The sequence below is a fragment of the Motacilla alba genome, chromosome 6 (assembly GCF_015832195.1).
Source record: "Motacilla alba alba isolate MOTALB_02 chromosome 6, Motacilla_alba_V1.0_pri, whole genome shotgun sequence".
NCBI classification, from domain to species: Eukaryota; Metazoa; Chordata; class Aves; order Passeriformes; family Motacillidae; genus Motacilla; species Motacilla alba.
In genome coordinates, this window is record NC_052021.1 from 26,871,273 (window position 1) to 26,887,236 (window position 15,964).

Below are 15,964 nucleotides of genomic sequence, written 5' to 3' on the forward strand. Positions count from 1 at the left end.
CAAAAAGCATCTCTAGCAACGGTTGATGCAGTTGATTCACATTCATCTTTCCTTCTGGTTCCCCAGCACATCCCATCTTCCAAGATGCAAATACAGCTACTACACTGAATGGCACAAAGGATTACATCAACCCATCATGAACAGAGACTTCCATTGTGCTAAGTGAATCAGGGTAGAGATGCCTCACAACAAAAGACATCAGTGGAACAAGCTTAAGTTAACTCAGAGAGCATTAATTCCACATTCTTTAATAAGGATTATGCAAGGTGGATATCTGCTCATCCTCAAGAGCTGAGCATGCAGTTTTCTTTATTCTAGAAATTCAAACCTTCATACAAAAATGAATCCCCTTTTGCAGCATAAAACTCAAGACAAATTTAAAGCAATAAATACATCTCCAGAGCGATGGAACCCACTTTTCCCACTTCCCACCCAAGTGAAATATTACCTACAGAAAGAAAGGCAAGAAATACACACCACATAGAGCAAAGCTCTGTACAGGAAATCCTTACGACCGTCAGGGTTCTGATCCAACTTCCGACGAATGAAAAATCCTCCCAGCTTGCGGATCAATGTGCTACACACCAAAGAAGGATTATACTCGTTGATTTCAGCTTGCAGGAAACTACTACATCTCCAACAAATCATTTCTTGCACACAACAGGGATTCAAATAACTGAAATTCTAAAAGACTAAATTGTATTACACTACTTGTACATGATGGGACTACACAAATATTTCTCCATTTCACTTATGAACAGGCTTCTTTGCACTATCATGCTCCACTTCACTGCCTGGAGAGGCCACTGACCAGGAGATCCTTGCACACTGAGATGTTGGTGACCCCTGTAAGAGTTCACCTGAGCTGGCCCCAGTCTGTGCTGTGCTGCACGGCCTGCATGCCCATGGTGTGACGCACACTCCCCTCAGATGCAGAATCAGCTCACTCAGCTGATTTCAGCAGAGCAATCTGCAGGCAGCTCCCACTTGGCTGGCACCAGCAATTACACCATCTGCATGGTCCTGCATTTATCTGATAGTGAGAATTTCTCATGAGGACATCCCTTCTGCTTGACAGAAGCTATGATGCAAAGGGCTGTTTTTTTAAAAAAAAAAATCCTTTACTGGCTCAAAAAACCAAACAGGAGTACACCTTTCTGCAGACAGGATGCTATGTAGGGATCAGGGGCCTGCTGAATGCTGCAGAACTCAGGGTGCCCAGTGCCTAAAGTAGTGTTAGATTATCTATGCTAAACTTTCTTTATTCTGCTGGCACTAAGAACTAGCATTTATTTGCTAGATTATATGAATGCCTTTTTTACTGGGATTATTAAAGACCAGCACCTACTGGTGTAAAACACCCTTGAAGTCAAGGCATTCCCCTTCTTTCCTCATAATTTCCTATAATATCCAGTTGTTCTTTAGATACCAAATATGCCCAAATTCTGTCGCAGAGGCAAAATATTACCCAAAATACCTCAGGTTCTTCAGCCACCAGCAATATAATTTAAACACAGACTCAAAGTGGAATGAGACTAATTTAAACACAGACTCAAATAATACTTTTCCACAAAGTATTATTCACCCAGTACTGTTGCTGCTCATTAGCCATCTCATTAAACTGCATGAAGAGCTGTCCATTCACAACTCTTTCTCCAGTATCATCTTTCCTTAGTCATCCAACCACTTTGAGACTCCAAAAAAGGAATACCCTTTCTCCTTACCCTACTAAGGTTGTTAACAGAGCTTCTCAGAGGGAAGTTGTGATGTTCCCTCTCTGAACATGTCATAGGAACCAAAGAAGTTCTACATGATGGCCCAATAACAGTCAGATAATTTTACACTTTGTGCAAGAGATTACATTCCACCCCTCAGTCTTTTTTCAAACAAGTAGAGGTGATTACCTGAAGATGGGGATGTTGAGATTGTTCCCTGCAGCTATGTAGGGTGCTTTGATGTTATGGCAGAAAAGAATGAATGTAAGAAGCAGATAGTCAATGTGGGATTTGTGAACAGGCAAAAAGATAAGAGGCAAATTCATCTATGGTGGGGAGAGAAGGAAAAAAGAAACAAGTCAGTTGGTAAGAAACATGGAATATTAGTCCATTTCTTAAATCCACTGTTGAGATTGCTAGCATCATCTTATCTAAACTGATGTTATTTTCCAGTTACCATAATTGAGTTTGTATACTTCTGGTTTTCCTTCAGCTGGGACAATGAGAACATTTTAGTCAACTTGTCTTTAGTCTTAGTTTTCATGGACTACAGTTTTCAATTGTATCCATTACAATAACAATGAAATCATTGTTAATATAATGGATACAAATACTCCCAGTTTCTTCAGACTCACAGTACTGAGACACTAATCAAACAAAGTGATGTGGAAAATCCTCCCTGTCACCATAGTATTGGTGTTTCTATTAGATATTAGCAAGGATTTATGAATAGTGGGTTTCCCAAACACAATATTCAAAAAAAAAAAAAAACCCAAAAAGAACAGGAACCTTTTTATTTGTTTCATTTATCTAATCAATATTGCTAAGGTAAATCCTGCAAGAAGAGTTAATTCATTTACGTGTAAAGAAAATGGTAGCATTCAAGAGTTTCTTTAAACAATTTCAATAAACACTGAAAAACTGGAAACAGATTGCTAGTAAGAAATGGGAAAAGATTTTTCTTAGAAGTTTTCATTCCAAATCAAAGTGAAAAATCCTGACTAGATCTACTAATTTATTGCTGGCTGCCTCCGCTCAAAAAGCGGAAATGATGTTGGAAGCAAGGTTATCTGAGATAATCATTGAGCCTAATGGTTAAAATTTGATCCTGAATCAAAGGTAAACCCAGAGTTCACATAGTATTTTAGGTTACACAACTCTAGGAGCCTACATTTAATTAAGAACACTATGAAATAGTGTTCTTACTGTATTTCAGATACAATACAGTTCTACCTACAATTGCATTTCATACTGACTTAGCAGAACTCTCACAAAAAGAGAAGTGCTCCAAATATTATTAGAAACCACTTCAGAAATCTACCTTACTGGGTTTTCCCACCCTCCCTTACCTCTGTTGCTGCTTTGACCATTTCTATTTGACCTCTGTGGATCTGGATATTCCAGAAGAAGCTGTTAAACAACTTCAGTAACACCCAGCCAGTCAACCTAAGGGAAAACAAACACAACTCAAAAAGCTTCATTTATTTCTGCCTCTGTTTTATATTGCTTCTGTATGACTAAGGGCAAAGCCAGTTAATCTGATAACTTATATTCAAACAAAATTACTGTAAAATCCAATTGCTAAACAAGGTTTTGCCTATGGTTAGTAGCCACACTTCAGCCTTCTGCAGTTATGACACAAATCTTGTATCAACCTCAGTGAAGGCTGTGAACTAGGAACATGACAGAGACAAAATCACCCTTAATAGTAAATGTAGACACCACAGGAGATGTTTTAATCTAAAATAAGACTCTCCCTGAGATATTTGTATCTACAAATTATAACATTAAATAGGCTAAAGTGTGGAAAAATTATCTTTTGGTATATGATACTGCAGACAGCTGTTCTTGCCCATATGAGCCTGAAACAAATTATGTCAATTCTGGTCCAAGCATTAGCACCAAAACTAGTTTTGTGAGAAAAGGAAAAGTTTGTATTTAATCTTATCATACAATATATTCCTTGTAAAGGCAGAGGACTTCTGCTGCATTTGAAAATGAAGAATAACTACTACTTTTCTTGGTATGACACATAAGGAGCTTGTCCATTCTTCCACTCACTGACAATATCGATGAGACATCTTTCTTACCTGATTAAAGCAGGTGACACATTTGCTACCATCTCCTGGAGAATTTTCCTAGCTTTTTTCTTCACTTTGTTGATAGCTTTGGGATCCGTCTGCACAAAACTGCCAGGAGTACTTGGCTCAGAAGCTTCATCTACAATGGCCTTCTGGACTCTAACATGAAACAGTTAAGTTTATGAAACAGCCCCACAACAGAGGAGTCCAAAACACAGACAACAACAGCTAGGAATGAGCTATATATTTCTACAGGAGTAACTTGCAAACATAAAAAGCATCCACACTAAACTACTGTGTACTCCAAATGCATTGAACTTGATTCAGTTTTATACGCTCTAATTTAAGAGGCAGGTGATGACTGAATGGGCTCAAAGGTGACTACATGAAACAGTACATACACAATTTACAGGTACTAATATTAAAATATTATGTGACTGCAAATTTTCTGAAATGGTTAATAAAGTTAAAAATTCAGGGGTTTCAGGGGGAACAGGTGCAGTCTCATTTTTATTAATGTTTTCTTATTCCTGCCACAGCAATTTCACATACCTCATTAGACAGATTTATGCAGTTGCCATTTTAAACTTCTAGATTATTTTTGCCCTTGAATTCTCAGTTTTAGCAAGTCTAAAAAAATTTTATAAGGGCTATTTTCTCCCTTTAAAACATTCCCAAGAGACAGTAAGTACCTTTAACACACCCTGACTGTAGCACAATGCAGTCTGCTTTACTTTTCAAAAGCAACACTATCAACTTGAGATATGACTCAAGCTTTAAAAATTCAGGAGAATTAGGAATGTTAATGTAGGTAGTGTGTGCCCTCTGATAAAAGTAGCCTCAAGGAGCAAGCATGTGGTTGAATTTCTTTGTGTCCAAGGAAAACTGATACCTGAACAGCTGATCAGGGGCTCAGGATGCCATTTAAAATGAGGCATATGAAACAGAAAACAAGCTCCACAAAGTTAAGGCTGGGTACTCCATTCCACAGCCTCTTTCCAATTTTTGCTGTACTCTCCAGGTGTACACTCAGGGTAGTCCAAAATGCTGCTTTTCTATTATTTCTGAAATACTGACAATTTCTGATGACTGCAGTATTACTTCAGTGGTAATGACTTACATGAATTAGATAAACAGAAATTTGAAGAGCTCTCATGTATCAATTTATTTTTCTGTGTACTGTCTGCTGCTCCCCCACTACATTCCATTAATTTAGAGACTTGTAATCCTTAAATCACCCTCTTTTACTATTCCAACAGAAATTGCAAGATATATTCCTGAAAGGCTTTGCTAAAGATACTGCATCTTCTAGTATAGAAGTATAGTATATTCTAGTATAGAATAGTCTGATTTTCAAAACTGGCAGTTTCTAAATTAAGGCATATTTTAATGTACTAGAAATTTTTTAAATAGTTAATTTTGTGTTATCTTACCTGCTGCTATTCAGCACATTTTCTGTCAGATTCTTGGCAAACATACCCTTATGAACATCCCTCTCTTGCACAAAAAGGACGTAGCAAAAGCGTCTCGCAAGCCACCCTCTGTACCTACAAAAATAGGAAGGGTATTTCAGTGTGATCCTCAAAATATTTTGCTTCCAAAAACAACAGCATTAAAAACAACTAAAAATACAATTAAGAAGCAAAAGTAAGTAAAAGTTTATAAATGGCTGTCTAAAAGCTTCTGTATCTCCCAGTAAATTGCCAATATCTTCATGTTACAGATGAAACAACTGATGCATAGCACAAAATATCTGAGCCAACACCTGCACCACTTCAACTCAGGGTGACACTGGCCTTAAAACACCCACAGAATCACAGGAAGGCAGCGACCAAACCAGCATATACATTTTGTCCTCTGGAACCAACTCGCCAGCTCAGCGAGGCCAAAAGAAGTGATAGTGCTGATTTCCAATTTAGTGCCCCTTTCTACCAAGGAAAGTAAATGCCCAGCCAAGAGGTTTGTCAACTTCTTCAAGGAACACCAAGTCCTCTTGGGAAAGCTGCTCACGTAAGCACAGGGTAAACTCTCACAAACACTTTTGAAAATATGTTTGCATTAGCCATCAAAACTAAACCCACTTTTTTAGTTAGCTTTTCTTCCTTTACAGTGCCTTCAAACACCCAGTCCTACGTGTCCTCTCCATTCCTTCTCCTAGCAAAGTTTTAGCAAGAGTACAACCACAAAATAATCAGTAAATCTCACTACAAATTCAAGTGTTTATGGTAACTTATGAAGACAGTCTCTTCTTTTTAAATTAACCCTGTCCTCTACTCTCTCGGTCATACAAGCAGAAATCACCTGAGAAAATGTTATTTGGAGTATCAAACAACACAGAAGATGCGTGTGACACAGAAATGGCTTATACCCCATCCCCCACAGTGGATATGCATCACTATTCCTCTCCTCACCTTCCTCATTTACCGGGCCAGCAGTGGAAAGCCACCACTTACACAAACCAAACACCTGGGACCCCCAAAGAGCAGAGCTGATGTGATGGGGCAGAATTAACAGCCGGACAAAAAACTAAACTCTGGCAATTTCCAAGCCCAGATCAGTAAGTATTTTACAAAACTCCTGTCCTGAGGTCTGCTGGTGCAATGCCTGGCTGCTGCTCCAGTGAGTGTCCCAAACTGAACTGTGGGTGACAAAGCTCATGGTGGTTTCCATGCTGGAGCCCCGCCAACGTCTCACCCGTTGTCATCACTCGAGTTACTGATCTTGGCAGTTAAACCTCCCTACCACACTTCAGTAAATTTATACATGTGTTAAAAACAGCGAGGAAAGATGAGACAGAACTTTTACACTGCAAAAGGCCAAAGCCCTGGAGTGCACTGTAATTAAGATGGGTGCACATGCACGAGCCATGGGCACAGAGTGGTATGGAATGATCACACATATTTTCAGACCAGCTATTCATGTGGTCAGAGAAGAAGACTGGTGACCCTGTTTTAATTGCTTTTTTCCTTTATCCCCCTTCTCTTTAAAGTTTGAGAGCCTTACTTATTTTTCTAGAACGCAATGAAAAGGATATGCTTTCTGACAAGAATATTTTTTGGTAACTAGGAACATATCATAACAGCACACAGCTATTGCAGGGATCTGTCAAGGTATGAAGGCTTCTACATTCATTTTACAGCTTAGACATAATGTAGTTTAATTGGAAAAATCTGTTTTCTGATTATGTAGCAATAAGAGAAGACAAAAATGACACTGAATGGACCAGTCAAGAGACATTTATAACTGGCCGTTGTACCTCACATAAAGGCTGTCAGTACAGTTGCAGCATGCTGGCAGTCAAAAAGAACCCCTCTTGCTTTCTAAAGCCAGGAAACTGTGACTATGTAGCCTGATGAGACATCAGAACTTCATTAAAATTGTCCATTTTCACACTATGATGACATTGTATTTCTTACTATTCTGAGCTAGATGTGTTTATTTTAGAATAATTCATTAACCCATATTTTTTCTCTTCATATTTCCAATTCAAGTAACTTTGACCATTCAAAACCATTCAAGCATTAGACTTTTGAAACTGATTTTAAAAAAGTTAAACAGTATTTCTGTCATTTTTCTGTATTTCAAACTACAAGCTCAACACTTAAAACCCCATAATTAATACAAATGTAATAAAGAACAGCTTCTAACATTAGCTTTCTCCCTCTCAAGCACACACAATGCTGCCTTTCTTTCCCTCAGACACTTTGGCTCATTTCTTTCAGGCTGCTGGCCTCTCTTTGTTTGCTCTGACTCTACAACAAACACTGCAGGACCTACTTATGCTAATGATTACTGTAAGAAAAACTTAGCAAGCATTATTAACTTTCCAAAAAACAGAATATTTTTGAGCAATTCCAGCATCTTCATCCGAGAGCACAAGATATGATTCCAATAGCACAAAGACACATCTTCATTTTTTATTTTTTTCATTTATACCACACTTTTCAGAAGCTGCACTCTGCCACTGAGGCAGAGAAGAGACAGATTCATAAGACATATTCAGGTTAATTGCCATAAGTGGTAATAGTCAACACCTAACTTGTGAGCCAGATCTGCTCAGTAAATTAAAGGGCAGCCTAAGTCATTCTGCATAAGGGAATAAATTGGGTGCCCTCAATATTATGCTACAGATGCTGCTGCCATTTGCATGAAAAGAGAAAGAATTTTTTTTGTGAAAAAATTCTAGGTTTTTTGTGAAACAGGTTTGACCCCTACACTCCTTGTCTATAACCCCAAAGGACTTTGCCCAGTTCCCAAATACACACAGCCGGATTTAACAAGCATGTTACTGAAGACAGCACCAAATCTCTCCATTTGAGGACCACAATATATATCAACTCAGTCCAGATCATAATAAAGATTTCTCAGTCATAAAATCAGAGCACATTGAATTTTAATAGCAAAAGAAACACTTGCTACAATACCTGGTATGTGTTTCATTGATATATATGACATTACGTAGACCCAAAGAAGGAATACTAGAATTGAAGAAGTTATCCTGTAAAACCAAGAAAAAAAAAAAAAGATTGATGGACTATTTGATTACATAAAAATAGCTTTGTCTATTGCATTCATCATAACATTTAAGATAATGCAATGTTTTTCATTTGTACTATAAGCAAAGCCAAAACCAGAAGTGCTGAACCTGCCTATACAGTACACAAACTTCTAAAATGAAAATGGAATTCTAATCACTATTCCCAAGTCCAACACTTTCAAAGCATTCTCTAGGCTTTACTGTGTGGTTGTACTGGTTACACTCTTCAAGCCACAATATTCAGCAGATTCTGATGTAATATAAACCAGGACTTGTCACAATACAGAAATCACCTTTGAGAAAGAACTTTATTAAGCCACACTGGGCATTAGTGTAACCATGAGCATTTGATGTTCAGCCTGTAGCATCCGGTTTGCCAGCAGAACAAGCATCATGTAAGAACAGCCCAAGGGTCAGGATATCCATCCATGGTTAGGTGGCAAATCTCCACATTCCTGCTCTGCCTGAACAACAAACTCATTCCAGCCTTGTAGAGCCTTGTTACAGACTCCACATGCCAAGGTATTAACTGGGATGAGTATAGGAGCACTTCCACAATATTCCCTCGCAGGAAGATCTAAATTCTACTCTCCTATAGTCCAAGTGAACACCTTGATCAAGAGGCTGATTTCTTTCTACTCACATTATATATAATTATAGAACTGGTACCTTACCAGCAGTGAACTACAGCTAAAACTACTGGAACTGTAAATGTCAAAGAAGACAAAAAAAAGGACAGCAAAGAAAAAAGATGGTCACCAGCAACAGCAGAGCTGCAAAACAGCCTCAACACCAGTTCTGCAATGGGAGTCAGGTAAGAGTCATTTGTTTGTATTTTGTTTAGGACACACCTTTTACCACAAAATTAAAATATATGACTGTCCTATGTAATTTGCAAATCAGGTAGAAATTATGTGCTACAGTGAGAGCAGAGTCTTCTGCTCCCTGCTAAAGCACAACTATGTAATCAACCAATTGTTGCTCTAAGGTCTTAAGAGGAAACTTCAATGTTATGCCAACTTCTTTGACTATACACTGGTGACTTTTTGCAGATGTGATAAGCTGACGACGTGCTCTGGCAAAGAGAAGATGACTTGTTCTTGGTCTCTCAAACAATCAGCAACAAAGTTAAGTACCACTGAATGCCAGTCCTATACCTGTCCATACCAGTGATCCAAGTGTCAAGTTAAACCTCACTATGAAAGTCATCCTCCAACAGTACTGTTACACTTTAGCTTTTCCTTATTTAACTCCTCTCCAATCCTGTGTCAGGCAGAGCATGTGGTTCTGTGAAACCAACTGAGCCAATACAGGATCTCCCTGCTGGCACAAAGAAGCAGCCCACATCCTGGCCTTTCCTGCTGATCTCTATGCCTCACATTGCCTCACCTCTTAACTTAGAGCACCTCTAGCATCATCACACCCTTTAACATCCCAACTTCATGCAGACAAGACAAAAAACTAAGATAGACTAAATGAATAAAGCAGATAGTTTTCTGCTTGGTTAATGAACTTGATCAGCCCTTAGGAGAGCAGGAAGGAAAACGAGGGGGAGAGGCAAGACTTTCCACTCTCAGCATTGGCAAGTTGTTAGCATGGTCAGCACACTTAAGGAAATTAGCCTCATTCATTTATTTTCCTTAAGAAAAATAATGGAAAAGGCTGCTCCAAAAAAATTATTTGGAATCTAATGAGATGATTATCTTTGTTACTGTCTGTGCAAGGATGGTATTTTTTTCCTTACAGCAGAAGGCAACCAAGGGCTTAATAGGTCATGCTCCTTTCTTAAGTGGGATCTCAGGACAGTTAATTAGTCTCTTATTAAATGGACAAAATACAGAACAAGATTTTTATTTTTAAAGCATAATTCCCAGTTTGAGAGGAACAGCCTAATTACTAACAGGCTAATTACTAAATGCACAAAGCCCTAAGCTGAGGATTCACATACACCTTTTTATAAGTCAAAACACTTGACTTGTCTGTTTGAAGTAGTCTCAGTTTATCTAATTGTTTGTCTTGTTGCCCATATCACACGCAGCCTTCACAGCACATTTGGATTTCTAGATCACATTTTAAGTCATTGCTGCAATCTTCTGTTCTGGCAGAGGAACAGAGTGAAATAACTTCTCTTTGGTCAAAGAGGGAGGCAAATTTTCCCTCTAGCCCAGCCAATGAAGGTGTAACTGAGTGCAGTCTAAAGCCCAGGGTGTACACATAGCCAAATTACAAGATGAACTGGTTGCAAACTGTATTGTGCCATTTATCAGCATTTTGCATCTTGAGCTTACAGAAAGCCTGCCCAATGCCATTCAATAAAGTTCACATTTTAAATCAGCTTGCACAACCTCTCTAGAGCCACCATCTTGACACTGTTCCCAGCAGACAAATATCCCCACTATCACAACTGGCAGTCCTGGTTTCCAGGCTGGGCAAAGAGACAGGTGTGGAAAATCAGCCAGGTGTAGAAAATTAACTTGTTCTCTCAAGTATAGGACTAAGCAAGTTGGAAAGGAAGCATACTGCTTAGCTTCCAAACTGTATTTATTCTGTGGATAGAGAATTAAAGCGTCCTAAAAGCAAACTTTCACACTTTCATATGCTTCAAATTCCCATTATTAATCTAACACACCAGGTAATTTTACTATCCCATTTCCTAGTAGTAATTCTGAGGAGCTGGAGAATTTTGTGCAAGGAATAAGTCTGCACTGAGAGGTGGGAGACTAAGCATCAAAAGAGGTGTGTGCCATCCTTTAGTTCCACGACAAATTAAATGTAACCACAAACAATAGTGAAAAACTATAGTACTTCAAGAAGTAAAAAACATTGCGACCTTAATTCTGAAAGTAAGGAAACTACTGCAACTTCATTACGCTGCAAGTATGCATTATTGTCAAACATAATCCATTCCATAATCTTCTTACCCGGCTCTGGGGAGTGCATACATAGCAACATCGTCCCACAAACGGCCTTTTCCTGCTCAGCAGAGCCTCCTTCCATCTTAAAGTGGCAGATCGGAACAGAGTGGGACGAGAGTTACACTCTCCCTGCAGAACAAAAGACCACTGTGTAAATCTGCAGAAATATGTGTTCTGCTGTGTATGGGAAAGCTTTGAGGAATGGGAGCTGCCATACACACACAAAAAAAGATTACTCCTCAATTATGTAAAGCACAATTTCTTCTAACATTTCTCTAAAATTTAAAAAAAAATAAAAAGAAAAGCTCAGTGTTGTACTTATGTAAACATTGCTGCATGGGTTGACACACAAAATTTTAAAAGGAATGATAGCTGTAATTAAGAAACACCAAAGAAACTGCCAGCTGAGAAAACTGAAAGAAATTAACAGTACACTACATTCTCAATAATGTAAAGGTGCTTGCAATATGAACAGCATATTTTAAAGTTCAATGCATATAACCCTGTAGAGCTGCAAGAAGACTCAATGTATCCAAAATATTAACTGCATGGACTCTGTAGGCACTTTCAGCAGTTTCATGCAGAGTGATATGAAAAAGGAACCCCCGTGACTTCTCCAAAGTTACACTGTCTATCTGAAGATTACATAAGAAAAAAATCCAGTAACTGCATTCACAAAACTCATTCACAAAACTCATTTTGCATTATGTTAGGACATAATGCAAAAATTGTAGTTAAGTATATTTTCAAAGACCTTGATTGTTTCCATTAAAGTCTACTGAATTATTGCTTGCCTGAGAATGAGAACTGGATTGCCATTTTTAAACCACTTATTTTATTGAGAAGAAAGTTACTTCCAGTATTAAAAGAGAAGTTACAGAAACAAACCAAACCAAACCCAAAATGTTGTTTAAAATAGAACTTTTAAGTGGCAGAGCAGCAGGGTAGAACCAAGACTGGAAGACACAAATACAGATCATCACATACTCAGCCCAGTGAGAAACTCCCAGAAAGTCAAAAACAATGCTGAAGATGCTTAAAAACTAAATTGCGCATGTATCACATTTGGCAAGCAGCACAAACTGGCAAACATTCCAAGGCTAACTGTTCCATCTGAAATAAACAAGTATCAAGATGCTAAGCCTGCCATAATCCCTCCTCTACCACCTCCTTTAATGCTAACTCCGAAACAAACCAACTTTGTAACTATGCCATTTTCCTTCTGCTTGTCTCCAACCCCCGACATACCTCTCCAGCATTTTCTTACAAAACTTCTTTCCTATCTCTTCTGACTTGCCTGCCCTTATTCCACTTTCTCACAGACCTCTTGGTTACTGCAGCTTGCTGTTCCATGGAACTTAGATCTAGCTAGATAGAAATCCCAGCTGCCAAGACATCTGCCCTTTCCCTCAACTCTGACCATGTTTCCATTCTTCTGTATCAAGTTCAAGCTCCTCCTCTCCAGATCCATGTCTAATTCGTCCTGACCTATGCTGCTAAACCATCTACCACCAACCCCAGCCCCCATGTGGCTCTTCTGGCTCCACCCAGACCACTCTGCTCACTGTCTCCTTTGTCCCCTCCAAATCCCAAGACTCACTCAATGGAGGACACAGACTTTTAATAGGCTCCTTATTTATATCCACCAATTTTTTTTTTTTTTTTTTTTTTGCCTCCTGGACTGCACTCCTGCTCCAGCTTCAATGCCTACATGACTGCGCAACTTCAGCACCAAGCTCCTTTTCACCTGCACACTACATCACCCAGAAGAGCAACAAGCTTCCTATTTGATTCTCTGTTTGACTTTGGCTACTCCAGAATGGGATTCTGTACATTTACTGCTATATAAAATGATTAGCAACATCACACCAGACAACTGTAAGACTATCAAAAGAGTTTGACAGGATTATTCTTTGGCACAGAATTGAACTGTTGGTTCCTCCTCATGTTTCAAGTTAAATTAAAACCAAACTGTATCATGCATGAGAGCCTTAATTCCTTATCTTCATAACAATAAAAAGTCCACCTTCAAATTGAAGAAATAATAAGATAAATAGGGCCAGTAACATTCTCAATTTTTACTTACCCACTCTTCAGTGGAATGCTTACATCTACTGATGCTGCAGTCTGCTGAGGTGGACAAATAGGAAACATCTATTGTTCCAAGGGACAAAGCAGTTTCATCCATGACACAGGAACTGAACTGAAGATCACAAACTGCAAAACAATAAAATGTGCATATATATATATATATATATATATATATATATATATATATATATATATATATATATATATAATTTTTATATGTATATTCATATATTTATATGCATGCACAGAAACACACACCTAATTTCAATGATGGGCATCTAGCAATAAATTAGCAAACTGGTATTTTTTTACCCTTCAGTGAAAGTTCAGTTCCAAAGACGCTTCCTCGCAGCTAGCAATTGACACGATTTTAATATGCTAAAAACCCCAGCACATTTGACTTCCAAAAACACAGCATACCAACCAGCTTCCTGCATGCTTTTCTCTCCCTGCTCTTTTTCCCATAACAGGTCACCATAGTCCCCTTGTAATTTTCCACTGTTCTTTACTGCATGGTTTAAACCCTGCAGCCATAAGGATACGCATGTCAGACACTTTCACAAGTTTACTATTCTCTTGCACTCTGACCTTGCTCTTTCATAATTTGCTTCTCAAGGACACCTATGATCTACAAAAACTGTCATTAATGTTCTCAACTAATCCTATCTCACAGTATATTTTATGTGTCTGGTCTAGCTGTAGTCAAACCAGTCTGCAAATTCCTCAGGAAGAAGGAGTGCTCTATAAAAAAGCACACCTCTAAATGTGAACACACTGCTGACAGGTGACGTTTCAGTCTTGTGGGATTAAACAGCAGTAAAAAAAATCTCAACCTGATTAATTATTTTGAAATGGAAGTTTTGTAGCTCATAAATAATTCTTTCTTGGCCAAAGAAAAAAAGAACAGCAAACATACTAAAACAACTTACTGTTGTACAGTGTATTTGCAAAAGACTACAAATTAAACTGCTTTGTTATTGAGAGACACTGAAATAGGAATCCCAGCATTTTCACCAACAGAAACTGTAGAGAGGCAATACCTCCTCTTCCATCTGTCACTGCAAAGAAACTTCTATCATGGCCAAGCTGTGGGCCATCAGTAATGAGATTGTTCCCACCCAGAATGCTAAGCTAACATCTGCAACAGCAAGACCTAAAACTTTAGTCCAACATTCTTGCCTTTCCTAGCGCCCTCCCCAAGTTGCCACAAACCCATCCCGTAATACATGAACACAGAGAGCTCCCACTACAAGCTGGAGTCTAAGCCAGTATAACCATGCAGACAGACCATGCATTTTCTTGCACAGCCTAAGTACCGAAGTCATCCCTTTATCTTTGCTGGCTTTTACATTCAATCCGCCTTTTATTTAAATTAGTCCTCAGGCAAATTACTATGTAACCCTCCCAATAAAAAAAAAAAAAAAAAAAAAAGCCTGGAAACCTCAAATGCTGGAACCAAAATGCGTCCCGCTCGTGCTCAAGGTGACCTTGGCTGCACCGGTGTATACAAAAGATGAACTTAAAAAAATACGCAATTAGAAGCCCGTTTGAGCAGCAGCAGCAGCAGCCGCATACCTACCTGTGAGCCAACCCGCCCCCCGAGCGCCCGCTGCGGCGCTGGCGCTGTTCACCTGCCGGCCACCGCCATCCCCGCGGGCTCCAGCTGCGCTCCGGGCTCACCAGGGCTCCCTCAGCAGCGCTCCGGGCTCCAGCCCCGCCGCTCACCAGACCTGCTATAAATAAAACCGCGGCGCTGAGCGCGGTGGGGCTGCGCGGCGCCCCGGGCACCGCCGCTGCCAAGGGGCCGCCCCGCGCCTCCCCGGCCGCGGCGAGGGGCGGGCGCCGGCCGCGGGCAGCCACCGGCACCGGCTCCCGGAGCCCCGCGGGGACGACCGAGGCTCCCCTCGCCCACCTGGCCCCGCGCCCGCCGCCCGGCCCGCGCCGCCCCTCAGCCGGCCCGCGCCCCCCGCACCGCCGCCGCCGCTCCGCCGGCTGCCCCGCGCTGCCCCGGCCGCACCGCCCCTCCCGCCACGCGGCAGCCGCTGCGCTGCCCCGCCCCGCCGCCGGGGGCAGCACCGCCCGCGCGGCCCGGCCCGCGCCGCCCCCGGCTGCCGCCTGCCCCGTGCGCTCCGCAGCGCTCCGCAGCGCTCCGCACCGCCGCCGGCCCCGGGCCCGCACTCACCGCGGGCTCCAGCGCTGCCCCAGCCCTCCCGCTGGCCCGCGGCGGCGCCGCGCCTGACGCGACTTCCTGAGCGCCCTGCCCGCAGCGCGGCCCTGCCCGGCCCCGGCCGCGCCGCTGCTCTCCCGCCCTCACAGCCCCGCACCGCAGCCGGGCCCAGAGCAGCCCTGGTGCAGCCGCCGCGTGGTTCAACAGCCGCTTCCACCGGCCCCCTCCCCCTGGCCAGAGAGAGCAGCGACTCACGGCTGTTTAGCTCTCAAATCTGAGCTGCTCAACAGGAAAACGCTGGAAAAGTGATGTGAAGTGGTCTTTAAATGGGCTCGCAGCGGCTCAGAGTTGCTGCGAGCAATCGCGGAAATTTCGGGACAGGTATCGATCTGCCTGCCCGGCCTTGCTGCAGTGCCAGTTTGCCTTTTACTGAGCGCAAAAGTAAATGTTGATTGAGA

General features: G+C 41.1%; 1 protein-coding gene across 11 annotated transcripts in view; it reads right to left on the reverse strand.

The window, feature by feature from the left end:
- The window catches only part of GPAM (glycerol-3-phosphate acyltransferase, mitochondrial), a 30,800-nt gene extending 14,836 nt beyond the window's left edge, over positions 1-15,964 (reverse strand). Inside the window, exons 1-10 of one of the 11 annotated variants that reach the window (XM_038140748.1) lie at positions 15,762-15,964; positions 14,971-15,072; positions 13,358-13,465; positions 11,255-11,377; positions 8,221-8,294; positions 5,230-5,343; positions 3,806-3,955; positions 3,065-3,161; positions 1,905-2,041; positions 478-577 (exon numbers count right to left, since the gene is read on the reverse strand). In XM_038140748.1, coding sequence (XP_037996676.1) covers positions 478-577; positions 1,905-2,041; positions 3,065-3,161; positions 3,806-3,955; positions 5,230-5,343; positions 8,221-8,294; positions 11,255-11,377; positions 13,358-13,402 — 840 coding nt within the window. In that variant the 5' untranslated portion in view covers positions 13,403-13,465; positions 14,971-15,072; positions 15,762-15,964. Of the gene's footprint in view, positions 1-477; positions 578-1,904; positions 2,042-3,064; positions 3,162-3,805; positions 3,956-5,229; positions 5,344-8,220; positions 8,295-11,254; positions 11,378-13,334; positions 13,466-14,918; positions 15,211-15,251; positions 15,271-15,311; positions 15,353-15,761 lie in introns of those variants that run through there. The other 10 variants (XM_038140744.1, XM_038140742.1, XM_038140738.1 and 7 more) reach the window with 10 other exon arrangements.